The sequence below is a fragment of the Toxotes jaculatrix genome, chromosome 16, assembly GCF_017976425.1.
Source record: "Toxotes jaculatrix isolate fToxJac2 chromosome 16, fToxJac2.pri, whole genome shotgun sequence".
Lineage (NCBI taxonomy): Eukaryota > Metazoa > Chordata > Actinopteri > Toxotidae > Toxotes > Toxotes jaculatrix.
This window is the reverse complement of record NC_054409.1, coordinates 2031758-2048991: the sequence shown is the minus strand read 5'-3', so window position 1 is coordinate 2048991 and position 17234 is coordinate 2031758. Positions and strand designations below refer to the sequence as shown.

Here is a 17234-nt window from a genome sequence, read left to right as displayed (position 1 = left end):
AATGAGTCTGTTGCTGAACGAGCTTCTGTAACTGATCAGCACATGGTGGAGAGGGTGTGAAGGAGAGTCCAATATTGTCCTAACTTTGGACAACATTCTCCTCTCCAACACTGTGTTCAGTGAGTCCAGATCCTCTCCTACAACATGGCTGGCCTTCTTGATGATCTTATTGAGTCTGTTAGTGTCCTTCACCCTCAGGCTGCTGCCCCAGCAGACAACAGCGTATAGGATGGCACTGGCCACCACAGACTCATAGAACATCCGCAGCATCGTCCGGCAGATGTTAAAGGACCTTAGTCATCTCAGAAAATAGAGACGGCTCTGGCCCTTTCTGTAAACAGTGTCCACGTTTTTGGACCAGTCCAGTTTGTGATCAAGGTACACCCCCAAGTACCTGTACTCCTCCACCATGTCCACATTGACCCCTTGAATGTTGACAGGGGTCGCTGTAGCCTTGGTCCTCCTCAAGTTCACCACCAGTTCTTTTGTCTTCATCACATTGAGCTGCAGGTGGTTTCTCTTGCTCCATGTGACAAAGTTGTCTACAACCGTCCTGTACTCACTCTCATCACCACCTGAAATACATCCTACTACAGCAGAGTCGTCAGAAAACTTCTGAAGGTGGCAGGTCTCTGTGCAGTAGCTGAAGTCTGTGGTGTAGAGAGTGAAGAGGAAGGGAGAGAGGACGGTCCCCTGCGGAGCCCCGGTGTTGCTGACCACCCTGTCCGACGTACAGCACTGCAAGCGCACATACTGTGGTCTGCCAGTCAGGTAGTTTACAATCCAGGACACCAGTGGGGCATCTACCTGCATCGCTGTCAGCTTCTCACCCAGCAGAGTCGGCCTGATGGTGTCAAACGCACTGGAGAAATCAAAAAACATGACCCTCACAGTGCTGGCCGGCTTGTCCAGGTGGGTGTAGACACTGTTGAGCAGGTAGATGATGGCGTCGTCCACTCCGAGACGGGGCTGGTAGGCGAACTGAAGGGGGTCCATGAATGGTTGGACCATGGGCCGGAGCTGCTCCAGGATGAGTCTCTCCAGAGTCATGATGTGTGACGTCAGTGCAACAGGCCTGTAATCCCTGAGGTCGCTAGGGCGCGATGTCTTCGGTACAGGGACAAGGCATGACGTCTTCCACAGCATTGGGACCCTCTGAAGACTGAGACTCATGTTGAAGACATAATGAAAAACTCCACATAGCTGGGGGGCACAGGTCTTCAGGGCCCTTGGGCTCACGCCATCTGGGCCAGCAGACTTGCCTGCATGGAGTCTGTTCAGCTGTCTTCTCACCTGGTCAGCAGTGAAGCTCAGTGTGGGGGAGTCAGGTGGGGGAGGGGTGTGTGTGCTACCTTGATAAGTGCAGTCAGGGGATTCAGAGGAGGAGGTGGGAGTGAGATCTTCATGTGGAGATGAGGGAGAGCAAGAAGAGGAGGGGGGAGGGAGAGAGAGTGGAGTTGATGGTTGCCCTTGTGCTGCAGAAGAGTCTATTTGAGGGTGAGCTGGGGTCACTTCGTCAAATCTGTTAAAGAACAGGTTCAGCTCATTCGCCCATTCCACACTTCCATCAGCTCCTCTGCTGTTTCTTGGTTTGAAACCAGTGGTGGTTGTCATGCCACTCCACACCTCTCTCATGTTGTTATGCTGAAGTTTCCCGCACAAAACAGACTTTACCATGAAGATCCTCAGTGTGGATCAGTATAATATCAGTGTGATGTCTGCACTTTACTGTCAGCACAACTTTCACATCATATTCATCTCAGCACACAAGGAAACAATGGAGTCTGACCTCAGAGTCTCCAGTCCACAGTCTGGACTCTGCAGAAAACCACACAGATCCTTCACTCCTGAATCCTGCAGGTTGTTGTAACTCAGGTCCAGGTCTCTCAGATGGGAGGGGTTGGACTTCAGAGCTGAGGCCAGAGAAGCACAGCTGATCTCTGACAACCTGCAGCCCCTCAACCTGAATAAAGAATAAAAGATGTGAGTTTAGGAGACAAAGTTCCTGCTTGAAAGCGTTGAGTGTTTCATCATCTGTTCAGAGCTGAAGAAGGTTGAGAATGTACAAGTTTGGAAAATGGAAACTCCAAACACCTGAACCAACAGGATGCAGCTTAAAAACAGTCAGATACTAAAAGTCAAACACAGCTCTCATTAATATTAATGACAACATGCTGCTGCTTCAATAAAGACATAGTGACTTCAGCTCTTAAACTCTTCCAGCTCCACCAGTGGCTCCATCTATACAAACTCATGTTGTTGACATTTGTTTCAGATTCTACTAAAGATCCTAAAGTTTTGACAGAGAACAAACATGTCAGGCTGAAGTTTGGAGGAAAGGCAACAAATGATTGAGACAAAATGGAAAAGATTTTCACTTCATGTAACGGTGACGACATTTAACAAACATGCTGAGTTTGCTCTGAATATCTGAGTCACTTTGACTTTAGTCTCATCACTTTCTAGTCGTGTTGGAAGAAGAAAATACTGAATATATATTTGTTGATGTGAGTGTGGAAAAAACTTGGATGTGATTTAAAGAGTGAAGCTTTTTTCTTGTTAAATGAAGCTTTGAAATCTGTAGCTCAACATTGCTCTGCCACAGTCAGTGGACTAAACCACAGAAGAAGAAAACAGACTTTACCATGAAGATCCTCAGTGTGGATCAGTATAATATCAGTGTGATGTCTGCACTTTACTGTCAGCACAACTTTCACATCATGTTCATCTCAGCACACAAGTAAACAATGGAGTCTGACCTCAGAGTCTCCAGTCCACAGTCTGGACTCTGCAGAAAACCACACAGATCCTTCACGTCTGAATCCTGCAGGTTGTTTTCACTCAGGTCCAGGTGTCTCAGATGGGAGGGGTTGGACTTCAGAGCTGAGGCCAGAGAAGCACAGCTGATCTCTGACAAACTGCAGCCCCTCAACCTGAATAAAGAATAAAAGATGTGAGTTTAGGAGACAAAGTTCCTGCTTGAAAGCGTTGAGTGTTTCATCATCTGTTCAGAGCTGAAGAAGGTTGAGAATGTACAAGTTTGGAAAATGGAAACTCCAAACACCTGAACCAACAGGATGCAGCTTAAAAACAGTCAGATACTAAAAGTCAAACACAGCTCTCATTAACTTCAGTCACTATAAACATCACAGATCATAAAGCAAAGAGTGAAGAAACATTTCTTTCTGTCTTAATGTGGAATATTTGCTTTGTATGTGAAGAAATATAAAAGTCAACTGAAGGTGAAGATGAAATTGTTCCAAAGTAAAGAGTCAATTAGCAAGTGTTGGATTTTGAATCTTCATTCAATGAGTTTGAAATATGAAGCTGAACAAGATGCTCAGTGTGGATCAGCATCAAATCTCTGAGCTCAAATCTCCTTCAAAAAGTCCCACATTCACACTCAGGTTTAACAGTTTGGAAGAAAGTTTTCAAAGTGTTCACTAAGGTTTCAAATGAAATCTTTCATATTGTGTGAAATAATAGTTTGAGGCTTTGATGTTTTGAGTGTGACTGAAGTTTGTGTTGAGAGTTTGAGAAGCTGCAGACATTCAGCACATGTGCAGTGTGTTGAATGAGACATTTCATCACATTCCAGTCATGTGTCTTTGGTCCAAAGCAAGTTCAGCTTCATCCAACACTCTCTGCTCACACATTTGAATCTGCTGTTCCAGCATTGCATTCTGGGATTCCTGGCCCCACCTTCTTGGTGGCTATCAGCTTAGGGGGGGTCTGTGTCCCACAGTTTGTGTCGGTGTGACAAAGACACAGTGGGACGTTGACACCCAGTGGGCTCAGTGATTGGTCGGCTGTGTGGAGCTGAGAAAGGAGCCAGGGTTTGAACTTCTCTCTCTGCTCTGTTTTCATTGGTTCCACAAATATTTGTGTCCCTGTTCAGCTCAGCAGCTGAGTGTAGCTCTATGAATGTCTTCAGGAGATACTGTGTGAAAATGTCCTCTCCGTATTTAAACCATGGTGACGTGTCCTCTCTGTGACAGCAGACTTTTCACTGTGCCTGTGAGTGAGGCCATTGGGAGCAGCTATGAACACTTGTACCTTCAGACCTGCTCACACGTGTTGTACAGATCAGTTCTTGTCAAACATCCTGATCTCAATGAGACTTTGTGAATAACACAAGCTCAACTCAGTCAAACTGCTGACACTGTCAATGTGGACTGTAAGAGTCAGAATCCAAATCATTTTCAAAGCTTTAAAAATCACTTTGAAAATCAGAGTCAGCACTTTCACATCTTCCTTTCAACCATTTCACACTTTGAATGTTAGAAATTCTGAAGGAGATTTGACCTAATAAATACTGAATAAAGCACAACTTTCACATCATATTCATCTCAGCACACAAGTAAACAATGGAGTCTGACCTCAGAGTCTCCAGTCCACAGTCTGGACTCTGCAGAAAACCACACAGATGATTCACTCCTGAATCCTGCAGGTTGTTTCCTCTCAGGTCCAGGTGTCTCAGATGGGAGGGGTTGGACTTCAGAGCTGAGGCCAGAGAAGCACAGCTGATCTCTGACAACCTGCAGCCCCTCAACCTGAATAAAGAATAAAAGATGTGAGTTTAGGAGACAAAGTTCCTGCTTGAAAGCGTTGAGTGTTTCATCATCTGTTCAGAGCTGAAGAAGGTTGAGAATGTACAAGTTTGGAAAATGGAAACTCCAAACACCTGAACCAACAGGATGCAGCTTAAAAACAGCCAGATACTAAAAGTCAAACACAGCTCTCATTAACTTCAGTCACTATAAAAATCACAGATCATAAAGCAAAGAGTGAAGAAACATTTCTTTCTGTGTCTCAGTCTGACCTCAGAGTCTCCAGTCTACAGTGTGGACTCTCCAGAAAACCACACAGCAGCTTCACTCCTGAATCCTGCAGCTTGTTGTCACTCAGGTCCAGGTGTCTCAGATGGGAGGGGTTGGACTTCAGAGCTGAGGCCAGAGAAGCACAGCTGATCTCTGACAAACTGCAGGAACTAAATCTGAATAAAGAATAAATCATGTGGATAAAAATCATTTCTAATCCAATCAGATATGTCCTAATCAATGAGCTTCCACTAACATGAGTAGAGGGACTTTGTCTTTCTCTTATTGTGGATCATCATAATGTCAGCCTTCTACACACATCATCCAAATGTCACCACAACATTCATACAACTATTCATGTCAACACAGATTCATAACATGCTGCTGAGCTCAGTCAAGTCTGGAATTAGAAGATAAAGATCAAATCAGACATGTTGGACTCAAATCCTCTTCATCATTGAAGTTTTTACATGACCTTCTTTTTCCTGAACTTTGTGTCATTAAACAACATTAATGGATAAATTCACATTTCTTGACTTCAACCAACAGTCAGATGTCACACGTTGATTTAAAGAGTCTTTGGTGGCAGTCGTCCTTCCTGTGTCCACACTGACTGTGAAGTGGTCTCCTCCTAACACAACTACACTGTAAGAAATGACTTCATGAGTTCAGCTGTAGCTGAATGAAGCTGAAGGTGTGTGTTTCCTGATTCTACTCTCCTCTACACCAGGAGAGAAAACACCTGACTCTGACTTATTTAACACAAAATATGGAAAGACTTTAAAGGAGAAGTGTGGAGGATTTAGGGGGATCTAATGGCAGAAATGGAAGATAATATTCATAATTATGTTTCAAGTACAGTTTAATCATCTGAAAAGTGAATTTGTGAAAACAAAAAGACTCAATATAACATGAATAAATGAACAAATGAATGTAAAATCTAACACTTACTAATAAACAGAAAAACTTAACAGCAAAAATCACAACCAACTGAAAAATCTCCATTTGACAAACACAACATTTAAAACATCTCCAGAAAAACACACATCTGACCTAAAGATTATAAAACTATTATGAGAATAATGAGAATAATCTCATACTGTGTATATTTGAAAAAACTAAACTACTAATCTACACTGACTGATAATGTTAAAGATCATGTCTGGACTTACACTGCCTTTCTGCAGTTCCCCACAGCTGGGATCAGTCTCCGTCGTACCTCCTCTGATGTGTTGTACTTCTTCAGGTCCAACTCATCCAGAACCTCCTCTGACATCTGCAGAACGTAGGCCAGAGCTGAACAGTGGATCTCAGAGAGTCTCTTCTCTGATCTGTTCTCTGACTTCAGGAACTCTTGGATCTCCTGATGTACTGAGCGGTCGTTCATCTCCATCAGACAGAGGAAGATGTTGATGCTTCTGTCAGGAGAGATATCATCTCTGTTCATCTTCTTCAGGTTGTTGATGGCTCTCTGGATGATTTCTGGTCTGTTCTCTGTCTGACCCAGAAGGCCTCCCAAGAGTCTCTGGTTGGACTCCAGAGACAGGCCATGAAGGAAGCGAACAAACAGGTCCAGGTGGCCATTTTTACTTTGGAGGGATTTCTCCATGGCATCACTCAGGAGGACATCGAGTGATGGGTAGCTGCTATTGTTATTTCCAAAATACGCCGTGTTCCAGCTAAAAGGTTGTGAATCCCAGTGTTTGTCATCTTGTCCCAGGAAAGTCCTCAGCTCTCTTGTCTTCCTCTCTGTGTAACAGTGGAACATGTAGACTGCAGCCAGAAACTCCTGAATGCTCAGATGAACAAAGCAGTAGACTGTTTTCTGGGAGATCACACTCTCTCTTTTAAAGATCTCTGTACAAACTCCTGAGTAAACCAAGGCCTCTGTGACATCAAGACCACACTGCTCCAGGTCTTCTTGGTAAAACATGATGTTTCCTTTCTCCAGATGTTCAAACGCCAGCCTCCCCAGCTTCAGAAGAACTTCCCTGTCAGCCTTCGTCAGCTCCGGTGGACTTGTCTCATGTCTTTCATTATACTTGTACTTCTTCCTCTTTGTCTGAACCAGCAGGAAGTTTGAGTACAGGTCAGTCAGGGTCTTGGGCAGCTCTCCTCTCTGCTCTGTGGTCAACATGTGCTCCAGAACTGTAGCAGAGATCCAACAGAAGACCGGGATCTGACACATGATGTGGAGGCTCCTGGATGTCTTGATGTGTGAGATGATTCTTCTGGACAGCTCTTCATCACTGGATCTCCTCCTGAAGTACTCCTTCTTCTGGGCATCAGTGAAGCCTCGTACTTCTGTTACCCTATCAACACATGCAGGAGAGATCTGATTGGCTGCCGCAGGTCGGGAAGTTATCCAGACCAGAGCCGAGGGAAGTAGATTTCCCTGGATGAGGTTTGTCAGCAGCACGTTGACAGGTGACTTCTGTGAGACATCAGACATGACGTCCCTGTTTCTGAAATCCAGTGAAAGTCTGCTTTCATCCAGGCCATCAAAGATGAACAACACTTTACAGACAGCGAGCTTCTCTGCTGTGACCTTTTTTAATGTTGGATGGAAAACGTGGAGCAGCATGAGAAGACTGTACTGCTCATCTTTGATCAGGTTCAGCTCCCTGAACGAAAGCAGAACCAGCAGACTGACGTCTTGGTTTTCAGAGCCCTCTGCCCAGTCCAGAGTGAACTTCTGCACTGAGAAGGTTTTTCCAACACCAGAGACACCATTCGTCAGAACGACTCTGATGCATCTCTGTTGGTCAGGTAAGGCTTTAAAGATGTCGTGGCACTTGATTGGAGTGTCATGGAGGGTCTTCATCTTGGAAGCTGTCTCCAGCTGCCTCACTTCATGTTGGGTATTAACCTCTTCACTCTGTCCCTCTGTGATGTAGAGCTCAGTGTAGATCGTGTTGAGGAGGGTTTCACTTCCTGTACCATCAGTTCCTTCAGTCACACGTTCACATCTCCTCCTCAGACTGATCTTATGTTCATCTAAAACCTCCTGCAGACCACTATCTGCTGAAAATCTGCTGACACAGAAGAGTAAATGTCAGAGTAAAGAAAGAGAATCTGAGAATCTGCTCATTTCTTTCATCAGCTGCATAAAAACTAAAGACAAGCAAAGAAAAGCTTTTTCATTTTGTGGTATTTCTAATCATCTTAAATGCCAAAAGTGTATGATAGAACAAATGACTGTGTATTAAATCACAGGTCCCGTTTTCAGAGATGATGACATGAGCAGACAGATGTACAGTCTTACTTTGTACAGTGCTGCTGACTGACTGAATCTTTGAACTTACTGAGATACTCTTGGATGTTTTGGGTGGATTACTGTGAGATTGTTGGGATTCTCTCAGGCTCTGATAATGTATTTTATCTTGATGATGTATTAAGTCCTATCAGCTCATTGTCATGTTGGCCGTTTAACTCATGAAGACCCTGTAGGGTCAAAGCGTTTCCTTTTTCAGTCTGATTAAAGTTTTTTGGGAGCTACAGTCCAGTGTGAGGACATTCTGCTCCTTTCCAACAGTCATTAAATCCCAGAAACCTGACAACAAATGATTTTAGCAGCACGACCTGTGCTGAGACTAAATGTTCTGTTGATTGTTGTGAACAAATATCCAGATTCAGTTCACAATGTCTAGAAGCTGTTAAAGGCTCAGACGTGTAAATAATTAAAGTCGAACCTCCAACATGGAGACACTGTGTTTCTTCTTTGTCCTTCTTTTCATTGACAGGTCTATAGACTCTGGAAGTGGCAATCAGGCTCATGTTCATACATCAACTCTCACAATGACTGAGACTGATAAAACAGTAACATGAGAAAGCTCTGCTTTATAAATCTGCTGAAAAGAGTGCGTGTGCACATCTCTGTCTCCGTGTGGACACAGAGTTTTATGGATCTGGCCCCTGGTGTCTCCCTGTTTCCTTCAAATATGTCTGAGAACTGAATCATCCTCAGGTCAGTTTATACTAGAAACAGTCTCTTACTTTGTGTCTGAGGGTCCAGGTTCATTACTGTATGGAGGATTAAACTCTTTGGACCTTGCTCTCTTCATAGACAGACAGATGGATCCTGGAGACTCTGCTCTCAGTCTGTGGTCCTGACCTCTGAAAACACAAACACATTTTTATTCATATCACATCAATCACTGATAAATTGTCTGAGGACAAAGTCATTCTGGGAACTCTCAGCTAACATCCTGCAGCAACGTCAACATGTAGCACTGAACACTATACTGAAGGATGGAGGCAACACACCAGCATCCACGAACAACACTGTTGTGTCAGTTAATCATAAAATATGTGCAGTTTCCACGTGTTGATGACCTGACTCACATTAGCTCTAAAGAACTGTAGTGGGAATATTTTGATCTGTGGATTTATCTCCATTTGGTGCTGTGTGTGTGTAGGTGTATGTGTGTGTTGATGGAGATGAAGGAACATGTCACCCAGTGTAACAGTGTGGTTCACTGGTGTGTTTTAATATTTCCTGGCTCAGAGGAATCAGATCTATCAGGCTGTGATACACATTCTGTGTGGGTTTGACTCTGCACATGGGATTTATTGGTTATAAGAAAAATATGGAAAATCAGTGAAAGTAAAAATGTTCTTTAGTCAGATCATTTCAAAAGAAACAAGCAGCCTCAGCAGTCAGTATTAATACACTGATGAGCCAGAAGAACCAGGAATAACTGATTTTCTGTCCACACTACGGCAGCTGTTACAGGCAGAGACGACAACTGCAGGACCTCAACACACTAAACACTGTTATAGCCCAAAGTTTGGAGATTCACAGGTTTGTAGCAGTTCTCTTACTTTGTGTCTGAGGGTCCAGGTTCATTACTGATGTCTGGAGGATTCTCTTTGGACCTGTCACTCTTCATAGATAGACAGATGGATCCTGGACACTCTGCTCTGTCCTCTTCTTCCTCCACACAAACACTCATCTTCTGGACTTCAGTCAGTCTGAGAAGGAAACCAGTAAAACAGACTGTGAGCTCAGACACAAAGATTCAGGACACACAAGTCTGATCAAGAGTCACATGCAAGACTGAGAGAACAGGAGGCAACACACACACACACACACACACACACACACACACACACACAGACTAACAGAGTCCACAGCAGAGACAGACAGATATGTTTTTTTCAGGGCCGATACCGATTATTAGTAGTTAAGGAGGCTGATACCTGATATTTGGAGCTGATATTCATTTGCAGTAAAAGTGAAAATATTTGAATAATACAAAATCCAACACTCAACTTCGTTTAAATGCCTTTAAGCATATGTTTATTAAACAGCTTTTCAGATTTGCAACACATTAAAGGTTTTTTTTTAATCTTAGACAACAGACATCTTTATTTTAAAATTCTAACAAAAAGTGCAGGGAGTTCCCAGGGTCAGCAGCATCTCTTATAAAGTTAACTGAACATTTAAATAAATAGCTTCCTGAAGTTTTATAAAGTAATAAAACAAAGTTATTTAAAATTTGCACAGAAATGTGACTCTCAGATCAATTAGTAGTCCCAGTTGAGCAGCACCAGACTGTGGTGTTAAAAGCAGAGTTGTTCAGCGTGCTGTCTGAGGGCTTCGCTTGCTCTCATAAATTGCAGAGACTTCACTGAAGACTTCAGTCTGTCCATCTACAATGAGGGTTTGATAAAAAGAGAGAGAAAGTGGGGCCACATGCTGACATTTGTCCAACTCATCATTCTTCATTTATTACAGCATGTGTGAAGCTTGTAGGAGATTTTATTATGTAAATGTTATATTTTAACAACATGTGATAGCAGGGACCCTGTCATTCAAAACTAGGCTGCTACATTACTAATGATTAATGTTACTATAGCTGAAAACATAGTACAATAGCAATAGGAGAGACTGTTCATCCCTGAACACTGTGCAGTTCAATTTATGACACAGTTACATTACATCTTAAGTCTTGAACAGCAACATCCTGCTCCTCTCTACAAGAAACGGTCAAACTGTCAAAGAAACTATCACAGAAACAATCACAGAAACTATCAAAGAAACTATCACAGAAACTCTCACAGACAGCTTCACGACACACTTCATCTAACAATATGTCATTTTCTGCTGCTTCTCTAATGTCTGCGTAGTGCCGGTGCGTATACAGGTGAATTGTCTGTCAATACCATATATACCAATGCACACACAAACACACACACACACACACAAACACACTATTCTCTAGCCATCTCCTCAACGTACTTCCTTTCAATAAAACTGAATTTTACTCTCTCTCTCTCTCTCACACACACACACACACACACTTGTTACTATTATCACGGACTGTTTCTCTATCAATATTATCAACAACCTTGTTTCAAGTGATTAAACCGTTAAAAACACTAAACAGCCTACAGCATCTTCACTAATAATCAGTGTTTATCATAGGAACAGACAGCTGCAGCTAACGTATTGGGCCTCACAGTAACGTTAGTAGTCGTGAGTTGTAGAGTTTCTCATGTAGCTTCCACACAAACACACACTATTCTCTACCATAACACACATTCTCCTCATTGCTACAGTCTGCTGAGCGTCTAGACTCCAGACGCTTTTTAGATTGTAAAAAGACACGAGTATTGAGCTCTGTGCTCTGAAGGCCTGCAGTAGTTTTCATGCTTGCCCTGAACCAAGTTTGTTTGCTGCCATCCAGTTGATTTGTAATTCTGCTTTGACTGATTTGGTAAATCATGGTTTGTTGTTGGGAAATATTTTAACACACTTACAGGGAATGATCATATCCCTGCAAAAGACCATGTACGAGCATGTTATGTCCACAAATGAATCCAAATCATCCCCACAGGACTGTGTGAAATCATCCCAGTCTGTGCAGTTAAAACATCCCTGGAGGCAGAGACCTCATCTGTCCAGACCTTTATGTCCAAGATCTTTTTTTTTTTAATTTTAATTACTTTATTGATCCCTCCTGGGGAAATGACTCTCTGCATTTTACCCACACCAAGTGAACGAAACACACACACAAGCATACACATGCACATGCACTAGAGACGCTGGGGCAGGGGGCTGCCCAGTGAGGCACCCGGGGAGCTGGGGTGGATTGCCGCCTTGCTCAGGGGCACCACAGCCATGGTCGCAGAGGCAGGGGAGGCGCGTCTCCTTCACCACCACCCACGACCCTCCGATCTCAGGCCGGTCCAAATCCAAAGCCGCACTCTTAACTTGCTGCGCCACGGCTGCCCCCTTTTTCTTCTCCCTCTTTAAAACAGTTTTATATGTGGGCAGCAAATGCACACAGCTGTGGAAGAGATTTATAGGAGGAAGAGGAAGAGATTTATAGGCCCCCTGTATAGACCCATAGCACAGGTCCAGTGTCTTTTCCCACCTGGTTGGACAGGGGACATACTGATTGTTTTTAAATGTCTCCATCATTTGTCCTGTAGAAATATCAGCTGCTCCTCCACTGATTGGCTCTTCTTTCCTCTTTCATATCTTTCACACACGATCCAGAGACGACCATTTCCATTCACTGACACACAGATGGACTGAGATCCACTGATTTTATCTGACAATCTGTTTGTCTGCAGTGTTTCTGTAGAAAATGACTTGATGAAACAAGCTGCAGGTGATTATTCCACACAAAACAACTGAGACTCAGTTCATTTCTTCTCAATATTATTCCAGGAGCCCTTTTAGTTGGGGCCCCTGGCACTTTCCTGCCTTTTCTAATAGTAAAGTCTGAACTATATGAAGCAGCAACAACAAACCAAAACCAAACCAAACAGCAGAGACACAGATAGACATCAATAAAAACAGCAAATATGTCCTGACAGACAGTTTTTCTGTTTGTACTGTGACCAGCCACAGAGATATAATCACCTATCAGAGCTGCTGAGATGCTTTATTGTGAGAGTATTTATGGATTTGGGTCTTTATCATCTAATTCATCAGGTAGAGTTTGTCCTGATAGGACCAGGAGGCCTCTGACTCTGTGGATGGAGTGTTAACTGTCTCTCTGAAAATCACATAGAGCCTGAAAAACCCTGTCAGCCCCTCAGGAAGTCAGAGCTGTTCTCCAGCCGCTGTCCGGCCGAGCTCAGACCGCATTTAGCGGCTCAGACTGCGGGAGAGCAGCGGCTCAGGTCCGCCTCCTCCACAGGCTGATTCAGGCAGGAAAAGCTGCCTTCAGTCAGCAGTAAGTGGAGCCACAGACTAACAAAGGCTCCGTGTTCAGCTACTGACCATCAGCTCACTCTGCTTCTACTCTGACTCCACCGCTTCTACTGTGAATATCCACACAACATGGAGGATAATAACGGTCCTCTTCCTGCCTCATCCCGACTTTACAGTGACAACTCAGAGTCTACACAACTAAACACCACAACGCAGTATGAAAAAAATGGAACAACATCCAAAAAACTCGACCATCAGATAATTCAGGTAACTACACGAAGTGTTGACGAGTAAAACATTAAAAGTGCGGACATTTACCTTCAGACAGAGAAAATCATCTGCGCCACAGACGTCAGTGAAAGTGAAAGTAAACTTACAGCAACCGTGGAGTACAGAGATGGGAATTCCGCAGGGGCGTAACAAGCTTTTCAAACGTGTGGGGGATGTGTCCAGCTCACTAAAAAGAGTCGACTCTTTCCCCTCCAAGTGGCTTGCCAGATTTTTTTTTTTTTTTTTTTTTTTTTTTTTGGTGCTTAAATTAATTTATTACTAAAATAATGTTAAATTATGTGTAAAATGAATTGCACTGTAAAAAAGAACCTAAGCAATAAGTCAACTTCTATGTTTAATTTACTCCCACTTAACATAATGAGTTATGCTTTTGTAACTAAGGTTCCTAAGTTATCAGCATGTAAACTCATGTTTATAAGCCAAATCAATTAAATGAAAAATTGAATAAGCCAGATACACTTAAAACTGTAAGTTTTAATTATGGATGTGTCTAACTGTCCAACTATGTATACACACATTAAATAGTCTTTAAAATTATTTTTTTCTTGAACCATGGTTTCACCAATATGGCTTTTACAACCACAATATAAAACTTTTTAATACGTCAGCAGATGATGATAATGCTCCCCTTGATTGTAATTTACCGATAAAAAAAGAGGAGAAGTAATGCAGCGGCGCAACGACAGAGAACTAAGTGGTCGGCGGAAGAATATGCTTTTTCACAGCGAGGCCAGTGAACGTGACCTGACAACATGCCTGGTCACTCCTGTCATTTCAGATGGGTTAGCCCAGTGGAAAGCAGGTATTTTCTCAGAGCAGAGTTCAAAAAAATCATCACCACAGACCTTGTTGAAACCTTTTTTGATGGGCTTGATGGGGTGGTCCCAAAACTGCTGGAGGTGTACAAAGCAGCAACCAGAACTGGAAAGAAGCAGTCACTCAAAGACATTTTGACATTGAGAGAGATGTAAGTGGATTCTTTTACTATAAATTAGACAGTATCTGTAATGTTTGTTATATTTTTATCTTACTGCACATTCACTTGTCTTGCAAGACACCAATGGGAGGAGAAAAACACTCCTCACTTCAAACAAGTTCTGAATCATATTCTGAATTTCTCAAGTCGAACAATTACTTAATTTCTGTTTCATATACAAAAGAAGTGTTCCAGTATGTTTTAGTGAGTTAAAGACAAACAAACACACTGTTCTTGCTTAATTTTCTTAACTGCTCTCTGCTCAGACACTTTTTACAATCTGTTTTGTAAATGTCTGTAAACGGACTGACACACTGTTTATAATAAGGATTTCAATAAATGTTATTTTAGATGTCAGAAGTTGATTTATTGTGAAGCTGGGGGAAAACTGGCAAACTTGTTTTTATTAGTTTAGATCAGGGATAGAAATTAAAAATATTTGTCCACTTAATTTGAAAACATAAGTTCAATTGCTGCCTTAAAAATATGAGTAGACCTAACTTTAACTGTCATTTAGAATGAATATAGTTAATAGTTCTTTTAACTTGATTATGTGAGTTAAAATACTTTAGAATTACATGTTCTTTTAACACAATGAAGCTAGTCTTTGTGACTAATGTCACAGTAAATGTAACTTTGAGGACCAAGTTGAAACAACAAATAGGTTCAAGTTAAGCTAGTTTTTTACTTGTCTTTTTGGGTTTAAATAAAGCTTCTCTTCAGGTTGAGCTTACTTACATTTTTAAGGCAGCAAATTAACTCACATTTTTAAGTTGAACCACATTTTTTTTACAGTGTACTGTCTGCAACAAGATCCTTTCTAAAGAAATTCTAATGGAAATGATGGAGCATAAAATCCACAGTCCCTGTCCTGTGGAAAAGTTGACTTCCAGAGTTGAAAAGAAGCAAACATGAGGCTTCAACAGTCTGAGTAGATCAAGTTTCTATCTTCCAGGTATTTGAGGGCTCAACCACAGACCACTCTATAAATTCTCAGCAAAATGAAGGATTTCAAGAAAGTTGAGTCAACAAAGACTTTGTGACTCATTGTTCTGTAGCTCTGACCTTATCTGTGTAGTCATGTTGTACAGTCTGGTCACTGCTCAGATGGACTGAATCTGTGTTTAACATCACAACATTGACCTCAGCTTCTCAGCTTCTCAGCTTTGTGTCCGTTCATTCTTCCAGTCTGAATTCAGATGAGACCAGAGACACTCTGTCGGTGGACTGTGTCAGTCCTGATTGGACTTTCACAGGGTGCTCATGTCCTCTGTCCTCTGTCTTGGCTCTTTACAGTCAGAACAGACCAAACTCTGGTAGATAACACACTGCTGAGTCAGCTCTACACTGCTAAACAACACCTGTGTGTATGTATGTATGTGTATGTGTGTACATATATATATATATAATCTCTCTGTGTTTTGTGACCCTTTCACCAGCTGATTCTTTTAGCTGGTCTGTGTTTTGTATTGTGATAGTCCAGACTTTCATGTCATTAACAGAAACTGCCTGACAAGCAGCTCCATTTTTATTAAGCAGCATTTCAGCAGCACCATAAAATCTGGGCAGAGGCCTCCAGAATATCATACCTGTCCGTTAACTGGGACCTTTCAAAACAAAGAGTAGCTTCATCTCTGGCAGCAGTTTCACAGTGTCCAGACATCAGACCTCTATAAGTGTAAAGAGAGAAAAGTCAGGGAACAGACTCCAGGAAACTAAGATGCCCTGTGGCCCATTCAAACTTTTGGAGACTCTTTCTCACAGAAGTGAGCCATTTATTCACTTTTCACCTGATGTGCTAAGAATTTAGCATCTGTTAACTTTTCCATTCAACCTCTTGTTGAAGGTTCTTATTTTAATTCAAACCAGGATCTTTCTCTAAACCAAGTAGTTTTTGTGTCTAAACTAAACCAAACCATGTCTGTTCAACATGAACCATGTGTTGATTATTATTACCATGATGAGGAAGGTGCTGTACACTTGCTGCTGAGCTCCAGGTGAATTATTGTATCATCTTTTCAGAGGGAATGAGCTTTTTATCTGCTGTGACATAAAACATGATAACATTGTTAAATTCACTGTGTTTCACTGCCTTTAAGTACTGAGAGGATCAAAGCCAAGCTGATTGGATATTTTTGTATGAAGCAGGTTGTTTTGAAGTCGAGTTCTAACGATCTGTAAGTCTGGTAAACACTGATGTGAGCTGTGCTGAAGGACGTCTGTGGAGCTCTATGATATGTTACTGTTATGGAAAAAATGAGTGGAGTAGAAAGATCTCAGTGTTTATGGACTGAATTCATCTGATATGATTGTCAGCTGTTAATATGAATCATTTATGTTTCCTCTTAAAGTCACAGCAGAACTGTGCTGAGGCTGAACTGGGCTGTGTCTCTTTTGTCAGAGTGAGGTGTAAAGGTGCTCTCATGAGTGTTTGTCTGCTGACTGATGGTAGAAATGACTGGAAAGTGTCTTTCTGTCTCCTGTCAGTCCATAACATGTCCTCTCACCTTCACAGAATCTCTTAATGAACCTAAATGAAAGTCTGCACTGGCTGTTCAGTTTGTTGTACAGTTTACACATTAGATTGAAGCCTTTAAGCTTCACCTTTTCTCCGTCATTGACTTTTTTGTCCTTCTCAGTTAAAACATGTCACTTACATCACTTCCTTTGCACATTTTCCTGCGTCCTTCCATTACAGAATTTAAAATTCAAATAAGCTTTTGCTTTTTCATGCAAATCATATAGAGACAGACCCCCTGCATCCTCAAACAGCCTCACACTTACACACCTTCACAATGCAGGTAGATGTATCATGTGTGAGGAGGAATATGAAAAGAAATCAAAGAGTGGTTTCAGTGGGTTCTTCCTCTCTCTGCTCTTTCTGTGCTTCACACATTCCAGGTTTCAGAGGAGTTTTTGTTCATCAGTTGTGAGTTTCTCTGGGTTTTGGTGAATAATGTGATCTTTCCTCTCACTC

General features: G+C 42.2%; 1 protein-coding gene across 1 annotated transcript in view; it reads right to left on the bottom strand.

Annotated features, from left to right (window-relative positions):
• LOC121195762 (NACHT, LRR and PYD domains-containing protein 14-like) overlaps positions 1-13338 on the bottom strand; it is an 87184-nt gene extending 73846 nt beyond the window's left edge. Inside the window, exons 1-6 of the mRNA XM_041059420.1 lie at positions 13309-13338; positions 9645-9790; positions 8825-8936; positions 5993-7839; positions 4380-4553; positions 1790-1963 (exon numbers count right to left, since the gene is read on the bottom strand). Coding sequence (XP_040915354.1) covers positions 1790-1963; positions 4380-4553; positions 5993-7839; positions 8825-8936; positions 9645-9775 — 2438 coding nt within the window. The 5' untranslated portion in view covers positions 9776-9790; positions 13309-13338. The remainder of the gene's footprint in view (positions 1-1789; positions 1964-4379; positions 4554-5992; positions 7840-8824; positions 8937-9644; positions 9791-13308) is intronic.
• Positions 13339-17234: the final 3896 nt, after the last annotated feature.